We start from the raw sequence: 19,585 nt of genomic DNA, 5'->3' as shown, positions 1-19,585 counted from the left end.
TTCCACACGTATGTGTTCTAGGATTACACTGGACTTGACGAAATGAACAAAGCAGGGGATGCAGTTTGCAGGTTCCACTTCAAAGTATTTAATCTTTTGCCAGCCGTCAGTCAGGTGTGAGTATAGTTACAGCTGAGTGGTTATATTTCTACAAAGAAAGTGTACATGCACGTCAAATTCTATCATTTTATCTTAAATAAACAACAACAATGAACAATTGTAAATCAAAAATCGGTACATCAGTACAAAAAAAAACCTATAACAGTTATGAATTATGTTAATTATTTAGACATTTTTTATTTATTTAGCTTAGCTCTCCTTAAATCGACCTCTGCAGCCAGCACATTTGTTCAAAGCGCACAACCTTGACTTTGAAGACAAGCCGTCTCTGTTTCCGGCTCTCGACTTCCTTGTTCAATTTTCATTATACAAGTAGGATAATGGAACAAACATACGCTTTGGTGTGCTGAATTGAATTGCACGTCTTCATTCTGTGGGACAATAACAACATCAACATACATTTGCACTTAGCACAAGTAGGACAATAAAATTAGGCAATACCCCCTAAGCTGGTATTTTTCGTTTTACAACGTGAACAACTACAGAGGAATTCTAATTCATGCACGGACCCTGCACCTGGGTGTGTATGTGTTCACTAAATTACAGTCTTCTCTCTGGTCTAAAAGTCCAAACCATTTTTCCACAGCAAATGCAGTTAAAGTACAGCTTCATGAGTTGCTTGTAAAGACACATCTATTCAAATACCGTTAGTTCATGTAAAAAAAAGTAGAAACATTTTCTTAAAATGTACAATACATTCCCACGAAACACAGATGATATGTTTTCATCATGTGTCATATTATTTACAGTCTTAATCATTTGAAAAATAGACATAGCATGTTGTTATTTGTCTGAAGTTATGAATTAATTAACCATAAAACAATCAATGGATACCATCTGACACTGTACACAGGATGGAACACTTCACAGGCAGCACCGAAACCGTTTTTTTACACAAATTATTGTCACAATTATTGTACACAATAGACTAACAGCTGGTTTCATTATCCTGCTGGAAAGGTTCATCATCTTCTCTGAGTAAAGACACATAAAAACTCCCATCTGTTTTTGAAAGCACCTCTGCTTGCCTCTGAAACTGTAGCCAACCTGAAGAAAAGAAAGGAGGGTCATTTCACAGTCACAACAAATTCGTAAACATGTTGACCGGAGAAAGGTATTGTCAGCCTTAGATTTATGAGGGGTGAACCTAGATTCACACTTAATCAGGTGTGGCCTAAATATGAATCTTGGATCTATCTTATCAACATCAGCTTGTATCTAGGGCATAGATGCTGTTGTTGTTTTGAAACAACAAGGAGGCTTTCTCTCTGTCAGTGTGAGCGTTACTTACATGAGGCCTGTTCGGGCTCTGAATGAGGCTGAATACACACAGGAGGAAAGTCTCCAAACATGACAGCCATCACCTGCAGCAGGCTCACTAGGTCACACTCTCCCTGATAGGGGAAAGGAAAAGTCACACACACACACCAATGTAGTAGCATGGCTCTTAAAGCTCTAAACCACACTGTGCTGTACAAGCAGTGTCAGCAAACATCATTCCCTAACCCTGTCGCAATCAACCCTGTCAAAGAATAACAAGATAATGTTCTCACATTCTTCCACTCCTCCAGGTAAGGCATCTCCACTTCACCATTGCTGGAGATGAACTTTCCTCTAACGATCATCATCTCACGTGTGGGTCTGATGTAGCAGATGGGAGCAGTCTGGGGATAGCTTTCCTCAATCCACAGGCATATGGGTATGTTGTAGGTTTTGTCTTGTGTATAAAAAAAAAAACAAGGGAAAGAGAAGGGTATTTTGTCTTGCTTATTCTCAGTGATTTCTTTCTTGTTTTTGATTTGAATTGACCAGAATCCACATCAGTGTAAGATGATTATAATTCTGTTAAACAGGATTACAAAATGCAAAGTGATTGTTACCATTAAATAAGACAGGAATGGTTCCGGTTAGACTCATCAAGTCCTTTGTGGTTCCATCATTGTAAACTGTATGAAAAATGCAACAATGACTGTATCACTTAGGGTGCTTGTTGAATGAGCTGAGCAACAGACTGTGAGCTGTTATTTTGCGTCTTACCGTATTTATCCATCATGGGTATGAGATTTTTGAAGTGAGTCATTGCAACATATATTTCATGAGCCACATGCTTGCGTACATAAGCCTTCAAAACAAAAGGATAAAAAGCAAACACTGAGGAAAGAAAAACTATACATACAGTTGCTTGTTTATGTTCAATTTAGAGAGGAATAATTCTTCTTTCAATTTGTATTCTTACCTTAGGGAGCATTTTCTTAATCGTATCCTCACAGTATGACATGATTGTGGTTTATCCAAAAGGAAAATATTACTTTTTCTGTCTACCAACCCTCACCTTTATGTCTGTTGGTGGTTTATGGATAACCTCTTATCTTTAATGACCTTTGAAAGCCAGTAACAGAAGAGTTTCACAATTATGCAAATCATCTGCCCTTAAAAGTACCGTAATAACTAGGCTACATGGCTTGAACCAACAAGACAGGAATACAGTATGATATTGACCCAATAAACTGATATGTTTTTAGCTTTATTAATAATTTATGACCAATAGAGAGGCCATGTTGTGTGTGTGTGTGTGTTTTCGGGGGTTTTTTGGAATGGTGTTACTGTCTAATCTCAATGTTCAGGATCAATTTCAGGATCCCCCTGCTAATGTATTAGTACTTAAGTATTTGCTCTTATTTATTGCCCCTCATCACCACTTATGATCACGTTTGCAAAGACATATTGATCTGTAGCCTTTGTTTGACAGAGGCTGGTAGAGAGGCTGTTCTTCAATATATTTACCATTACTGAGTCTAATAGGTTTGATATTATATGTAATATGTATTCAGATATAATTAGACAATATGTAACATTACAAATGAGTAATAGTCTTATGCCATGTCTCACTTTATTCTACTATACAGTATTCCCTGCTTCCTCCTTCCCTTTTCAGTTGCTGGAAGTGACCAAAACTCACACACACACACAAAACCTGTTTTACTTTCTGTGTGATACACTTTTTCTTTTAATAATCAAGTGTCAGTTTTATTGAGATAAACATCTACCAAATATCAATCAGAACTGATACCAAGACACTGATTAATCAAGACACAATCTTATTCATTTTAGAAAGTTTATCCATGAAGAAATTACTGTTTAGAATGATTTTTATTTGTACACTGAAACGCTTCATGAGTGTACCACCATAAAATAGGTGTGGCCTGCTCACCTGTACAACCTAAAACTTCTCATAAACAGCACTGCTGATGGTAAAACCTTTGTAAACACAAGATTTATGACTGTCCTTTGAACCTTCGTCACAGAGTACTTGCCCACATTATGTGAATTACAGTTTAACCTTACATTATGATCCTGCTGGGCAAACAGGGAAAACATTTGTCTAGACCATCTATATATTTCAGCTCTGTTCATGTTAGCTGTTTAGAATTTTATTTCCTTGTCAAGGCTTTTCCTATTCCATACAGAGCTGCCTGTAGGTGGCAGCAAATTTCAAACCTGAGAGGAACTTCATGTGAAAGTTTGACAGTTGAAGGATAGACACAGTTTCATCTTGACATCTTTATTCCTGTCCTGCAATACATTTTGCCACATTTTCAAAGAGTAAATACATCTTAAATAGCTAAACAGTTGACATTTTCACAAATTCCTTCCACACCTCCATTCCACAGTTTGCAAGGGGAGAAACAAGCCCTTGAGCCCACTGTATCCTTGTGCAAAACTCCCAATGGTCCGTACAGTCTTTGTCATGCTCGCCAGGTTTTCTGACCTGTATACTTGTTGTGGTTTGCTGGCTGGAGTATCCCTGCGGAAACATGACACTGATATTCTAATGCAATGGGAATTTGAATGCATAGATTTGTGGAATTCTATGGTATTATTATGAATGTACTGTTTAAACGATTGACAGGGAGAGGACAAGCATAGGCTACTATTGGGACTGTAGTTACATGTTACAAACTCCACGCTCTTTTTCCATTAGAAGGTTCGAGTACAATGGGAGAAAAATAAAAGTTAGGAACAACACAGCCCAAAGTGGGACCAACCCCTGCATTATTTCAGTATTGTAAATTTTAAACACAAGGCTTCTGTCAAACAATATCTAAAGACCCAAACACATTCACAGTTCATATGCGTCCTCTAAGCAGAGAAATGAACAGTTAATTGATAAAAACTCGACCACTTTCATCCATACGGTAACTAGACTGATCATATTTTTTAAGCCATGTTGTAAGTGAAAAAGAATCACTTTAACTGTACAAATCAATAAAAATAAAAACTTTGTTTCTGTTGAAAAGAGACAATGGCAAAATAACATTTGACATCTTTCATGTTAAGAGGTCTGAGATGTCTGAGGTTTGCATCTGAAGCTTGTTACTGAAACCTGCCTGTAGTGTCTGAAACTCCATACATTATCATACATAACCAATTCTCTAATCTGATTAAGTATGATCTGGACTAAAAGTAACAGTTTCTAGTAATTACCATCATATGTTTTAATGTAATGGGAATGAAATGTCATATGAACATGGGAGCAAGACAACTTGGCTTCTACAGGGCGTTGTCTACAGAAATTTCTTTAATTTGTTTTGGATTTCAGTCATGTTAAACAGAATCACATTCAGACTCACATGCCCTTACAGAGAACCCCCTTTAAAAAAAAAAACAACAAAAAAAAACAAAAAAAAAAAAACAGTGTAGTGTTTCTAGGGGCTTGTCCTGTCGTTCAAATTCTGTACAGCGCATGTCTAAACTCAACACACTTCTATATTTTTTTTAGTTGCACACACAATCAAACATAAAACAATGCAGCAAACAGAACAGACAATTGTCTCAGGTAGAGCTTGCTGCATACATGAGGTACAAACTAGCTAACATAAGGCCAAGTAAACACAGAGCAGTCTTTTTTCATTTAGGCAGCAAATTAATGCAGTTGTGGAGAGCACAAGCTAGTCAGGGTTAAGAAACAAAGCAATGCGCTCCGATAAAACCAATATCCATCACTTGTTACACACAACAGTCCCACACATAAAGTAAATATGGTTCTGACATAATTAGCACCTGACCTGTTATTGTTCATTTGAAAAGAGCTGAGGTGGCAGAGAGAGAGAGAGAGAGAGAGAGAGAGAGAGAGAGAGAGAGAGAGAGAGAAGCAGTTTGAGGGTAGCATGGTGTGTGAAAACTGAAGTTCGACTCTGAGGCAGGACTTGTGCGTTACACTTTGCAAAGCTAACTGGTGACATCCTGGGTGAAACCCTGGTCTCCAGGAGACCTTCCTGGACCCTGATTCCTGAGCCTTATTAACCACAAGGAGCGATTCTCACAATCTAAAAATAACTTATCACCATGTAGTAAATAAGAGTTATACACTGCACAATTACTGAAATGAAAGCAGGGAAAATCAACTTCTCACTTTATCTAAAACCACTGCCACTGTGTAACTGTACAAGTGTAGGGCTTTCCTTCTATTCTACAGACAACCTCTCCAGCTGCAACTGCAAAGATGATGACTATATTTTCATGCACTGTACCTCTTCTTCCTAAACCAAAGTAAAACAGGAAAATACGTAGTCATGAGAGGTGGTTTATTCCCAATACTTTGTGTAAATTGGACAGTAAAGAATCCTATTGCACCAGAACCTACGTACACTAGCCATTACTATTATTATTCCACAAAGACAACTCTTAGCAAAGAAACATCTGCAAGGAGAGAAGGCAGCTGCATTCTGGAAAGTCATCCATCCTCATATTCTTCATTCAAGATATCTACCCTGAAAAGGAATTCCAACTACATCAGGCAGGTCATGAAAAATGTCAAACCAGGTGCCATCAGAAACAAACACCCTTTCTCACATAGTGCTCAGTGACTTTCAAATCCTCCAATCACAAAAAAAGCTCCATATCAAAAACAAAATCAAAGACTTTTACAGCTAGGCTAACTGTTAAACAACAACAACAAATTATAGTCATTCCCACGTCCGCCTCCACCCCCTGAACTCAGTATAATGAAGGGACTACACAGCCATTCGAGGGAAGCCCAAAGGCGGGCAGAGTGGGATGGAGATGTACGTTTATGCAAGAGGTGTCAGGCTAACTAAATGTCCATTCCAGTCTTTTCCATTTAAGTCAGTCAATCCTTCCAGTGGTCAGGCGGGCGGGGAGTGGAATTAGGCTTTCAAGGTGGGAGGGTGGTTGGTGACACCCCCTTTAAGACCAGTGTTGAGACTGAAAACAATAAGTTAGCAGAAAACTTGTGGAGCTACCCAGCGAGACCACACTGGAGTTGACAAAGAGTCATTAGTGGTGTTGCTCACAGGTCGACGTGTGGACCAAAAAACGGGACCAAGACCAGGCTAGTTGAGCTAGCCACTTCGGCAACAATCCAAAATCCTCCTTTCCATAAAGGTCTATGGTTCAGTCAGCTCTGGTGGTTTCCTTGAGAGCGTTTGCTTCAATCTTCCTCTTTTTGAAAAAGTTTATATTTCATCATTGAGTTGTTTTATCTTTCTATATTAAAGTCCATGCTGCCACTACGCGCTGTAGCATTTTCCTCAACGTGCAACAGTCAGCTGGGGAATTAAATGACACGAGAGAGGGACAGATGTTAGTACCATTTTGCCGTTTCTGGGGAAACTGAGTCATAATCAAAGTTTAACTGGGAGAGATATTGTTTCACATTCATTTTTCCTTAGAATGTGTAGTCATTTACAGAAAAATACATACTGTAGGAGTTCCAGCATAACAGAGCAATTTGGAGACTTCCCATATCATTGTGTAGCTGTCAAAGAAGAATAATGTGTTTAATGTTTCACCTGCATCATGATACCACACAGCGACAGCTCATACAGTCCTGACCGCTCTCATCAGGTGGGTTCAGCTTCCTCAGTTTATGCTGTCTGATCTCCCTGACCAGTGTGTAGAAGGCGTCCTCTACTCCCTGTGAACACACACAAACACACAGACAGTTTACAGCAAGATCCGGACACTTACAACGGCCAATTATAAGTGGAGTACACTGCATGCACCTCTTATAACTGACATCAAACCTCTCTGGTGTACTCACCGTTGAGAGGTTTTGCAACATTACCATAGCAACCCTGACCATTTCAGACACCCTTAATCAAGAAATCATGATGACTAGATTGACGTCATTGCTCAATTCTTTACATACTCCACCGTTTGAATGACAGACACTCCGCAGGTTCAGTGATGAATGTGCGAGTCTGTATGTACCTACATGAAATGTGACAGTGAGTCAGAGACAGTCAGAGCTGTGTGGCGACTTGTCCTTCTGAGGCCATTCACATACTGTAGCTCTGTTCTCAAGCCAAGGTAACCTGGCTATGAGTCATCGCCTGCGGCATAATAAAATGTTCCCAGCAACACAAATCACATCATGCCGCAGGCCATTCACTGTGCTGCATGTGTGTGAATACACACCATTACACATCTCACAACATAAACAAATATTACAGAGCCTACACTAGAACACTGTTATAACTTGTTGATCAGTGTGATGCAGCAGGGATCAGGTAGATTTTTAAGTTCATAAAAAGTCATTTTAAATGTAAGAGAGAGAAAGACAAAGTGTATGGTACCTCCATGACAGTGCATGTACAGTACGTGAGTGTGTGCTTCTTGTTCACGACCTACCTGTCGTGTCTTGGCAGAGGTCTCAATGTAAGGGATACCATAGGAGCGGGCGAGTTCCTGGGCTTGCCTTGTGTCCACCGTGCGTGCTGGGAGGTCACATTTGTTCCCCACAAGCACCATGGGAACATCGTCTGAGTCCTTAACACGTTTAATCTGTTCTCTGTGAATTGCAAAACAAGGAAATTGCAATAGTTGACATTTCATTTGCAAAACTTTGACTGTTTCCTAAATACATCTCAGCACTGCGTTTAAACACAGTGACGTATCTCTTGTTTGAAATCCTCCCAGCTTCATAAACAACAGCAGCTTCACCACTGGAGAGCCAACCACCCAGGGAGCTCTAGGACCCTGAGGAAGAGCCAGGGCCCGCTGGTGCTGGGCTGTGCTGCACTGCTGAAGGAGGGAGGTGGAGAGGAGGGAGGGGTGGGGATGGACAACAGGCAGGCAGCGAACAGCATTACCTCATCCCTACAGCAGCCAGCGCCAAACGCCAGGCAGCCAGGGGGAACTGAGTGAGAGGAGTGGGTCAGATCAATCAGCTCAGCCCTTCTTCTCCCTCAGCCACAGTACTGCATGGACATATCCACTACAGTCAGCCCGCCCCATCTGCAGTCAACACTGCTAATGATGTTTATGACCGCACTTGCTCAGAGTCTCGATGTCAAAGCAGACATGTTTACCTGTTCAGGATGAAGCAGGTAAAGTCTAACAGGCATATCAAAAATTCCAGAAAAGCAGATATAATCTTCTCAACCAGATGCATTCTTGAGCACAGTATAATAATGAAATCAAGATGTACTATCCAGTTTTAAGCAGCTGCCATGTAGTGCCAGTACATGCCAACACTGGAGGGGAAGTTTTGGAAAAATGCCTCAGACAATCTTTGCCTGTAAAATAGATGACAGATCTTTAAATAACTCAACAGCTCTAACTGGGCCACCACCTATTCTAGCATCCAGCCAAAGATTCATGCATGCTTTCACAAACTACACAAAGGTTTAACAGTGATACCAGGGGTAAAAAAAAAAAAAAAAAAAACACTGGCCTGCAGCAAGTGAAACACATGTATGTGTAATAAACTCAAAAACCCAGTACAACTGAAGAGGAAGTGACATATGCAGCCTCTTACTTGCCACGTGCAAGATTGGCATGTTGGTGTCTGATGTGATGAGGATGAAGAATGAATGTGGCAAAGAGAGAGAATACTGTCATCTCCAGCTGAACCGCCCCCCCCCTCCCTTTCCCCTTCCCTGTCCTTGGGAGTGCTACCTCTCCTCGCTCCTCTAATTGAGTCAGGATCGATTTCATTGGCATCGTGCTGTAATCCTCCAGTTGGGGGCTAAGCTTTCTTTAGCCGTGTTAAACGCTACAGCATGACATCACCCCACCACTGCAGAGAGCTGGCACAGACACGTATACACACCCCTCTCCCTCCACACACCCATGGGAGTCCCTGTAACACACACTGCATATACAAATGCACATACACAGAAGCTTAGAGGAGAACTAACAGAACAGAAGCGATTTTGTGTCTGAGCTCCACCCTGGCTGGTCTGTGACCTGACCAGCAAATACACATGTTCACATCTGCAACAATAGATCACAACATGCTCAATATCAATGTTGTGATTTGTGATGCCTTCTGCTCTCCGTCCTTCTTGAACACACACACACACACACACACACACACACACACACACCTGTACTGGTGAATGTCCTCAAAAGATTTGGTGTTGTTGATGGCAAAGACGCACAGGAAACCCTCCCCTGTCCTCATGTACTGGTCCCTCATGGCGCTGTACTCTTCCTGACCTGCAGTGTCCAGGATGTCCAGCAGGCAGGTCTCCCCGTCAATCACTACTTGTTTCCTGTACGAGTCCTGCAGAGAAAAAGAAACACCACCATTTAGAGAGGTGGTGAAGACATCAGTGGAATGTGTGAATGAGCAGATCAGGTGGGATTTGAGGCAAGTGTGAGTCCATCACTGAGGATGTCACATCCCTGGCGTTGGTTACTCAGCTTTTAAGCAACATGAATATATACAAAGGCATAGAGATATGATGGCAATTGACTATGTATTAATTGATATCTGTTATTAATTCCCTGTCCACTTCCAGGTCAAATGGACAACAAGGGATCAGAGGAGCAGGGCATCGGAGCCAATGTTTAGCCTTCCAACACGCAGCCACAAAAACATGGAGTGCCGTCCCTTTGTTTGTTAGAGCATAGGGGCCAGGAATGCAAATACACAAAAAGGACATTGTCTGGCCAGAGGCAGGCGTGGTGAGAAAGAGAGGGAGAGAGTGGAGTCAGAGAGGGAGGAAAAGAGAAAAGAGAGGAGAAAACAGTCTCACTGCCTTGCCTCTTCTCTTTGCAATGTCTTATTTTCATGAGAATATAAGAATTACAAAGAAGGGCGGAGTGAATATTTCTTTCTTAGCCTGACCATTTGGAGATTTGCCACAGCATTCAATTAATGAAATTATATTAACTTGGTTTCTAGACTGAGCTTTCGTCTCAGGGTTTGGACAATATTTCTTCAGCAGTGACATGGGTCTGGACATTTGTATAAAACACGTAGATCAATGCATGCACTTATACCACATAGGTGCAAAGTGGTGAACAACCACACAACAATTCAAAGGGGAGCAGGGAAGAACTTATGTTTTTTTTTTTATATATAAACGATATGCTCAACCTTTCAGTACCCTTCCACCCCAACAAACGAGGTGCCTCCCACAAGAATAATGTGCAGAACATGCAGAACAGAGCCGTACCTCTATGGTGGGGTCATATTCATCCACAAAGTGGTTCTGGATGAGCTGAATGGTGAGTGCACTCTTGCCCACGCCTCCAGCTCCCACCACCACCAGCTTATACTCCGTCATCTTTGCCGCTGCTGCTCACCACACACACAGCACTGCTGGAGAGAAGAAAGGGAAGAGAGAAAAGGTGCAGGTTAGCATACTGACAAAACACACACACACACATTACCAGAACAACTGACACACACAGCAGCTTTGATAAGATATTCTCTGCCCCTGCACTGCCATGATGCGGTCCATAACCAGTGGCACAGACAAAACATACGTATTGTCATTAATGCCCAGGGGTGAGAAACATTAGTGGTTTGTGTGAGTGTGTTGGAGTGTGTGTGTGTGTGTGTGTGTGTGTGTGTGTGTGTGTATGTGTGTAGTGGGGGCTGAGGTTGAGACCCTCAAAGGGGAATGTGAAAAATGTGCTGAAGGTACTCAATGTTCCAATCCTCTCCCGCTCAGTGTGAGCAGCAGAGAGTGTGTATGAGAGGGAGAGCTAGGGAGGCAGCGAGGGAGAGAAAGGAGGGGCACGACACTGGCAGACTGATCTTCATCACTCAGGCTTCACATTACTCATGCCTCTTTTGAACCCAAGGTGATAGATGCCAGAGCCAAAATTGTCAGATTAAAAACATCATAATAATACACCAATAACAAAAGCTGCACAGAAATATTTAAAAGAACTAAAATGTGTAAAAAGTCAAACATCTGCACCAGTTTCTCCTTTCAACAATGAGCTCAATCAATTCTCTATCTCTAACAAAGCCAGGCTATTGCCATATTGTTTTTGTTGGTTTGCCTTGGTTATCCCATAGGGATCCATCCACAGCAACAGAATGAGTGGCCTAAAAGAGGATTTTATGACACCAGGTGTGCCTGCAGTTGCCCCCTATGGACCCACTGAACTCACTTAATAGGTCTAGTCAATGCTCTGACGATAAATCACAGCATGTTATTAAAGAAACATGTCAGTCTCTTGAGAAAACCCAAGAGATGTCTGTTTTGTGAAGGCTAAAACATAAAAAGGTGAAGACTGCCTTTGCAACACTTTATGGACCTAGGGTAGTTGAAAACAGAATCGGTTAAGTAAAGCAGTTTCTACATCGACAGGTAAACTTTACAGTTTTTTGATTTGAGAGGGGAGAGGGGAATGAAAAATTCTGCTAAATTACTCAAAAATAATGGGAAATTTGGGTTGCTCAAACCTTTAGATGTGTATTTGAAATTCACAGCGAGGAAACCATTTGTTGAAAGCTGGTTTTGAAATCATTTAGCTGTGATGAGCGTTTTTCTTTTTTTGTTTAAATCAGGTCAAGAGCTGTAAATTGGTTCAGTTTGTTGGGTCGTGACACCTTAATCAACAACCTGCTGACAGCACAAACACAAGGTGTGCTCAGTAAATGTGTGAATTTTGCATCGAATTTTGCATTGAATTTTGTTATCACAGAGTTAACTATTGAGTCAGCTGGAACCACACATGTACATACATGCATAGACACAAGCCAATACAATAGGCATGGACATGGTTCCTGACATCACCCCCACCACAACACTGTCTGCTGGCCGGTGAAATTCCAGGCATGGTGCGTCAACTGGTAAAGAGAGTGTTCATATGGGTGTTATCACTACATGCAGTGGCAAAATGTGACTCAGCTTATTGCAAATTTACCAAAAAAGAAACCAAATCTATGACCTATAAATGACCCGATACCAGCCCTGCAGAAGACATGATGAGTCAGTGTTAGAAAAACGTGAAGCTATCATGAGGAATCAAATACGCAGGTTGGGGCTGGTGTGACCAAACTTATAGCCAGCCACAAGGTGAAGTGGCCTTGAGGCCCTTAGCAACCTGACGTGGTTACTGCCTCAGTTTGAAATCATACCAGCAACAATGAGCTGTCAGGTGATCATCACAGTGACGTCATCTCTATTGACAGACAGGAAAATCACTGGGGATTCCTATACCTGAGAGATTGCAATATCTTTGATTGGCTGTTTAGTTCCACTTTCGGTTTTGACAGTAGTGTACATGAAGTTCAGCTCCAGATGTTTTCACACCATTATACTTTGAATTTTGAATATAGAGTAATGCCATCAGAATTATATTATGCCCTGTCTGACATTGTTATCTATCTTGTTATCAGGTCCAACCTAACACCCAGCGTAACCTAAAATCTCTCTTCCTCAAAAGCAGTCTCTCTCATGTCTTGTTGGTTAGGCGGTGCAGTCAAGAATAAAAGAAGTTCACACGGGGTTAAACATCTCAGTCTGCTCATCGCCGGTGTCTCACTTTGCTGAATGTTCTTTGAGTGAGCTGAAAAAAATAATAATCACTAACCTGCACCACCTGCTACGGTGTGTAATCAATCTGTCAGGATGTCATGAGCACCGCAGGTCACATATGCTGTTTTACCTTCTTCAGGACACCAACTGCCGTCCCCGACATAAAATAGTAGCTCTGTTACGCAAACTCCTCGTCGCTGTGTTTCAGCCAGCCTGAACAGAACACATACACACCCTCTCTCTTGTGGTTCATCTCCCCAGGGAGCATGCACGCGTACACGCGCACACGCACACACACACACACACACACACACACAGCTGGAGCTTGCTTTACACTTGACTTGTAGAAAGAGAGGAGTAGTAACAGGTGTGGTGATCAAGTTTAATGAAAGGACAACACTACAAACACACACAAACTAGACTTACAAAGCTAATTCAGCCATGAGAGAAAAATAACACACATGCTTATAAATTTGTCTCTGGATTTGGTTGTTGGGTGAACACAATCTGCAGTGCACCTCTGTAAAAACCTCTGTTTGTGTTATTTCTGTCTTGTGAAAGAGTGTGTAACTGTGCTGATGTGGGGGCAGACTAAGATTAGCCAAGCCTCAGACTGGCTTGCGGATGTTAATGATTGGCAGAAAAGCAGACTTGTTAACTGAAGACACTGCCATTTAGCTGCCCTCATTCAATCACACACAGACATGCACGTGTTCCAGCAACACATCCTTGATCCAGTAAGCCCCTGCTCGCCTTAATGGAACAGGTAGCTATGAACACCATCACCAATATCAACAACGGCCTCCTTGTAAAAACACCCTCGCTGCTATAATTCTCAAGCACAACAGGAAGGGAATTATCCTGACCCCTCAATCTTGTGGCCAAACATTTAACTTCCTTTTCCCTCACTGTAAATAAATCAACCCGGTACACAGTGCAGTTCGCCCTGGCTGGAATACAGAGACCTAGGCCGAGCCGCAGAGCCAGCCTCGATGCTCAGAGCCTACTCTAACCAAATAAACAGCAGCTGTGCGAAAAGGGGAGACTTGTACAGGGCAGGCAGACGCTGGAACACCTTTGGTCGCTGAAGGCTACAGGCTCAAGACAGGGCAAGAATTCACAATCTGACTCGCCATGAACTACTTTAGTGTGTTGGAACAGATATCAGTAAGAGCATGGACATAAAATAAAATCTGATTCTTTCTATTATCAATAGGAATTGCCATTTTTTTTTCAATTAACCAATTAATTACTTGGTCTATAAATTGTTGGGAAATTGCAGGGAAATGTCCATCACAATATCCTGACAAAGATTAGCTTAACACATGTATATGCTAGCCAAAAAAATAACAAAAAATTGCAGAACAGACACAGAAAAATATTCTATGAATGTTTTTTTTTTTTTATTTTTTTTATTCTGATGTATCAATATCAGCCTCAAAAACATAACTTTGGTTGGCCTAGACAGATAAATACAGAAAAATTGATACATTCTCTGTTGATGGACTAAGTTATGGTTTTAACATTAGCATGGATTACAAGAAGTTTGTGAAATCTGTCTTCACAATGTCATTCCCATTCCAGTCTGGTAGATACAGGTGACAGGATAACATCACGTGCCGGCCAAATGGGCAGGATGGCAAGAACATATCAGCAGTTTTGTCTGAAGAATATTTAAATCATCTCTGCCATGTTTTTCTTCTTTAACCTTCTACCAAGATTCACTCTACTATAAACAACCACACCAACAGATTCTTCACCTCATCCTTAGTCAGCTGACCTTGATTTCCCTACACACTGATCCTTTGTCTGACAGTAACAGCCAGGTCTGTAATATTAGTCATATTTACTGGCTTCATGCCAATGAAGCACACTGAATTGAACTTGTGAGTAGTAAAGATGGATAATGTAGGACACACACACAAATGTATGAAAATGTAGGATACACACACAGGAATGACACCTACACTCACACAAACACCCACCACTCTCCAGATTCTGACATGGTGGTTGGTTACCATGTTTCTTCTATGTAACCACATCTCAAGTGTACACCTGCCAAGCGATTGGAATTAACAGCCTAAAATGCAAATTCAACACACCCGTGCCCACTACCGGGAGACTAGAGGAAGGAAAACAGACAGCCGTGCCATCTCCTCTCAAACTAGGCCATGTCAGCAGCTGATTAATAATCCAAACATACATATGGAGATGAATAGGAAAATTAATCATTGATAGAGATGCTGCCACTTTCTTTCAGAGCCACTTGTTGTCAGGAGGGACTCACACTGAGCTGGTCTTTGTGCAGATAGAGAGGAGGGATGAGAATGCAGCCGCTAGGGATCACAATCACCGGTGAACATCAATCTTTTTACATATTTCATCCACACATAGGGGCCGAGCATAAGAACTTCTTGTCCAACTTTTTCTGTTCTGTGCACACAGATGGTTATCCTACCCCTATAACAGTGCCACACCTACATATATCTCTTCACTGCCCATTTTCATATTGTACAGTACAGTATTAGTGCATGGTTAACCTGTGCAGTCCGTAATTGCCCCAGATGTGCAGTTGGCCACATTTGCATATGTACTCACACGCACACACAAAGTAATAATAACAATAATATCCATAAAAACATGCACAAAAATACAATGATTTCTGAAATCGGAAGAGATCAAATTTTATCGTCAGTGGCTCAGCTGAAAAATTCTACAAACATTGGCAGCCTCTCATCTCTCACTTGGAATCAACACAATCTATTCCATTGGACTAGAGTGTGGGAAACATGACTGGATGTAGATACAACTGTGTGCACGTAGGTACACCAAGTGCTAAGTGCGTATGAGTGGTTAATGTGTGCAGATCTAACAATGTATAGGTATATGCATTTTGGACTGTGACCTTTTGGGGTGCAGGCAATCCTTAAGCTGGGTTAGCTTGATGTGTTGATTTTGTGTATGGCCAGTTGTCCATTCTCCTTTCTTCCTTCCTTTTTTACAAATATTTTGTCTTACTTACTTACTTAGGTTCTATGAGCAGGGAAGGTATTACTGGGAGAGGGGTAAGTTTGGAGAATTGGGGGATATTATGGTCTAAAAACTTGAATCTGTAATACTGTATGTGCAGATTGTTGAATAAAATTTGGTTATTAAAAAAAAACAAAAAACACACAACTATGTCTAGCCACCTTTTTCCCTTTTTTAAAAATTGTACATATCTGACAAAAGTAATAATCCTATAGCAAAGTGCTAAAAGTATAACAGAGAAAGCTTCCTTCAAACACTGTTTACATGCATTACTCTGAGGCAGGCAATAGCTGCCGACTTGTCTACAAGTTGGTGACCTATCCCTTCCCAAGTCCCCCAAATCGTTGCATGGCTGCTCCCTTTCCGATCATGAAGCACTACACAGTATGTCTGTGTTTAAGGTTATTTATAGCTCGCCACCTCCAGCCTGGGAAATTAACAGTTCGTTTTGAAACCCTAGAGCCCCGCCTGGACCAAGAGGATAATCTTACATGACAGCTTACGGAGGGTGCAAGCACAGAGCAGCAAGAGGGGTGATGGGAGGAGAGTGGCTGAGGGCGAGGGAGTGAGAGGGCTACTCTTACTGTATGCCAAGGGCACAGCCAGCCACAGGAGGGAGGGGCTGACCTGGAAACTGAAAAAATAAATTAAGAAATCAATAATGAAAATGCTCAACATTCTCCTGCATTTTCCGAGCTAATTCAGCTGTATGGCTGCTATAACTAGTCGGAGAAACCTCTCTTCACTTTTTCTGTGACTCCTCCCAACCTGGAAAACAACCCCATCACCTCAACACACAAGTAGAAGGAGGGCACATGATTGGCCATCTTCCTTGACATGCATTCTGCTCTCCATTAAAGTGCTTAATTGGTTAAAGAATCCATACTGGCAGAGCCACAAGCCCACTGCAGAGATAATAGATTTTTAATGGAGCGATGATGGTAAGGAGACCCTCTCTAGGGAGGTATCACAGTCGAATACTGAGACTCCAAGACCCATCATAGAGCCTCGATAGCCCACCGCACCCTCCCACTGCTCACCAATGACATCATCCCCCTAAACAGCATCCAAGCATACGTGTTGACCAGCATGTGAAGAATGACTATCCTGCTCTCTGAGGCCAATGAAACACAAGCTAGTGAGGGCTTAAAGTGATTCTTCATCATAAAGTCTATCTGATGAATCTAGTTGTTAGACTATAATACATTTCAAACAATACCATACATTTAATAATTATCCAAGACAGTCCTCATGTAATTCTCCCCAAGGAGAATCTTAGAGAAACTATTCCTAGTCTCAACATTTTCTTCCGTACAAACATGCAGGCCTAGATGGAGAGTTTCTGAGCACATGTGAGAGAGTAAGTGTGTGCACGATTACACAAACTGCTCTTAAAGGCACTGGAGTCCAAGTGACCTTTTCCCTACTGGGTCATCCTTTTAGCTTGTCAGGCTGGGTGAGACAGTGGAGGCAGCAGAGATGAAAAGGCCAGCTGACCTCCACACAAAGGCCTGCCAGTTAGAGGAGCCATGAGGCTTATCATCAGACACCAAACACCCCGAAACTCATCAGTGGTCTTTTTTTTTTTTTTTTTTTTTTTTTTTGCCAGTCAGAGGAATGAGTGAATCTTGTCCAGTTTTTTTAGTTTGTGTTCGAGTGGCATGTGAAAGCAGAGAAGTGCACAGAAAGCATATTGTGGGTCATGTAAACAAAGCTGCAAGTTAACCTGCAGAAGATCCCAATCAGTTTTCCGAAGTAACCCAAACAAAAACAACTAAAAAATCTCCTCACATGTATACACTTGCCTGTGCTGTGTCTTTTCGAAGCCTCACACTGCACATTTAACATTTAAGTAAATAGCTATAAATGAAAGCAGTATCAAAAGTACTCATTTGTAAAATTGTGGCATCTAAAAGAGTCACTCTTATTTTGGCTTGAATATGGGCAGCACCCAGGCTTCAGCTGTTCGGAGAAAGCTCTCACCTTCATCACTAACTGCACTACCTCCAGCTGTTTCCCAGCTGCCTCAATTCTTACCTTGACACTGAACGCAACAGATGCTGATGTCAAATTCAAAATACTAACACTGACCTCCTTAATGTACTCCATCCTATATGATCATGATAAAAAACTATGTGGACATTATGTGTGATGTCACATATGATGCTTTTTATCAGCCACAGTGATATTGTGGTGATTAAAATAAAACATGAACAGCAGTCAGTGACAATTACATGCCAAAAAAGCCATCAAAAAGGCAATCTCATGCTTAGTGTTCTCACTGAAATGTTTTTAATCTACTTTTTATGATGACTAAAAATGAATTGTGTCTGTTTGGGATGAGTTAAATGTTTCTCCTCTTGTATAGCAGTCTCTGTGACCATAATTTGAGTGAAGGCCAATCAGATATAAGTACTGTCTTTGCCTTCTTTTTCCTTTTCAACTTAGAAAACACTTTTAACAGACAGCTTCCAGAGTAGAAATTATTCCATGTCAGCTTTATAAATGCCTTGTAATGGAATCTAACTTCCGCAGTGATACATTCGGTTTTTACTCAGTATGACGGGGCGTCACCCTTCTTGTCTGTGGCCACTATCGGCAGCAGCAACCTCATACTCAAGATTGTCTTTACACTGGACAAAAATACAGGCCGCAGAAAGTCATTTCGCCACTATAACCATGTTCATTTTAGTACCTTCGGTTTCTTTTTCAAACTGAGAAGACGGGGAAATCCACGACCGTCTAATGAGATTCCTCCATAACCAAGTTTCAACACCCGAACTCAAAGAGACTGTTTATCAAAATAGACCACTTAAAAAAGAAAAAAGAAAAAAAAAAAAGAAGTGTAGGCAATATCCATACCCTTTGTAATTCCCCATACATGTGGCCAGGGCTGAAAAAGCAAGCATGAGTTGTTCAGCTCGGCAGACAACGTTAAAGCTCGCCGGGCGTGAATTAAAATGTTATGATCGCTAGCTAACATGTTTAAACAGTGGACCGCAATCTCCAGCGGTGTCCAAAACACTGAAAGCATTTTAAAAGCGGACTTAAAATTAAACAAATACAGTCGCTGCCGACATATTTCGGACACAGGAATGTGCACTGCATACTTACAACAAGCAGGCGTCTAATTAGCGACAAGAGCGACGTTTCGTCTACCGGAGAAGAAGAAAAAATCTTTCAAATCTGTTGCCTCTCAGCTATTATCAGGAGGAAACAAAATGTTCTCGGTCTGCTTCCCGCCGTCTTCGGATATCTGCACCTTATTCTCTCCCAGTGAGTGTTTAATTTTCAATAGGTAAAATGCACCAAGGCATTCATTGGTTGTGGGTAAAATGAGCCCGCGTTGAACAATGTGCTTCCACAGAGAGAGAGGAGAGGGGATGAGGAGTATAGAGCCCACGCCCAGCTCTATCAAACATAGAACCGCCCCGGTTACCATGCATGTTACTGCTGCATTCACACGCTGTCGGAAAAATGCCCACTCCGTCATGAAGACTAGCTGACCCGTCCAGTGTTTACTAGATAATCACAGTTTACAATTTCTTATCTGTCACTTAAATGTGACAGACAAGACCTCCCTGCAAACATTTGAATGTAGTGACGAAAACATGTTTTATTAGACTATAGAAACAGTAGGATTTAAAAATACTGAGGTCATAGGTCCAAATTCCCCAAGCACA

General features: G+C 41.5%; 2 protein-coding genes across 3 annotated transcripts; both read right to left on the bottom strand.

Annotated features, from left to right (window-relative positions):
- Positions 1-80: 80 nt before the first annotated feature.
- On the bottom strand, positions 81-2,452 carry LOC111228573 (tumor susceptibility gene 101 protein-like). The gene is made up of 6 exons (XM_022754541.1): positions 2,357-2,452; positions 2,158-2,242; positions 2,001-2,066; positions 1,674-1,837; positions 1,412-1,514; positions 81-1,167 (listed from the first exon to the last, which is right to left on the bottom strand). Exons 1-6 carry the CDS (start codon positions 2,396-2,398, stop codon positions 1,049-1,051), a joined length of 579 nt encoding a protein of 192 aa, XP_022610262.1. The 5' UTR covers positions 2,399-2,452; the 3' UTR covers positions 81-1,048.
- A 1,223-nt stretch (positions 2,453-3,675) lies between these two features.
- hras (HRas proto-oncogene, GTPase) lies at positions 3,676-19,248 on the bottom strand. 2 transcript variants are annotated; one of them, XM_022754218.1, is made up of 6 exons: positions 19,017-19,248; positions 10,551-10,696; positions 9,474-9,652; positions 7,774-7,933; positions 6,933-7,057; positions 3,676-6,689 (listed from the first exon to the last, which is right to left on the bottom strand). In XM_022754218.1, the coding sequence occupies exons 2-5, from the start codon at positions 10,659-10,661 to the stop codon at positions 6,938-6,940; spliced, it is 570 nt and encodes a 189-aa protein (XP_022609939.1). In that variant the 5' UTR covers positions 10,662-10,696; positions 19,017-19,248; the 3' UTR covers positions 3,676-6,689; positions 6,933-6,937. The 2 variants fall into 2 exon arrangements, with proteins under 2 accessions (XP_022609939.1, XP_022609940.1); XM_022754219.1 differs by having other exon boundaries at positions 10,551-10,693.
- Between the last annotated feature and the right edge of the window lie 337 nt (positions 19,249-19,585).

Source organism: Seriola dumerili, unplaced genomic scaffold (assembly GCF_002260705.1).
Source record: "Seriola dumerili isolate Sdu_G_001 unplaced genomic scaffold, Sdu_1.0 BDQW01000219.1, whole genome shotgun sequence".
Classification (NCBI taxonomy): Eukaryota; Metazoa; Chordata; class Actinopteri; order Carangiformes; family Carangidae; genus Seriola; species Seriola dumerili.
Note: the sequence above shows the minus strand (reverse complement) of the source record. Positions and strands in the feature narration are given on the sequence as shown.

Coding starts and splice junctions, on each gene's coding strand:
- hras (XM_022754218.1), bottom strand. CDS start 10,661: ATGACGGAGTATAAGCTGGTGGTGGTGGGAGCTGGAGGCGTGGGCAAG. Junction 7,934..9,473: donor GAGGACATTCACCAGTACAG/GTGTGTGTGTGT, acceptor TGCAATTCACAG/AGAACAGATTAAACGTGTTA. Junction 7,058..7,773: donor CCTCTGCCAAGACACGACAG/GTAGGTCGTGAA, acceptor GTGTGTTCACAG/GGAGTAGAGGACGCCTTCTA.
- LOC111228573 (XM_022754541.1), bottom strand. CDS start 2,398: ATGTCATACTGTGAGGATACGATTAAGAAAATGCTCCCTAAG. Junction 2,243..2,356: donor TTAAGAAAATGCTCCCTAAG/GTAAGAATACAA, acceptor TTTGTTTTGAAG/GCTTATGTACGCAAGCATGT. Junction 1,515..1,673: donor ACCTGGAGGAGTGGAAGAAT/GTGAGAACATTA, acceptor TTCCCCTATCAG/GGAGAGTGTGACCTAGTGAG.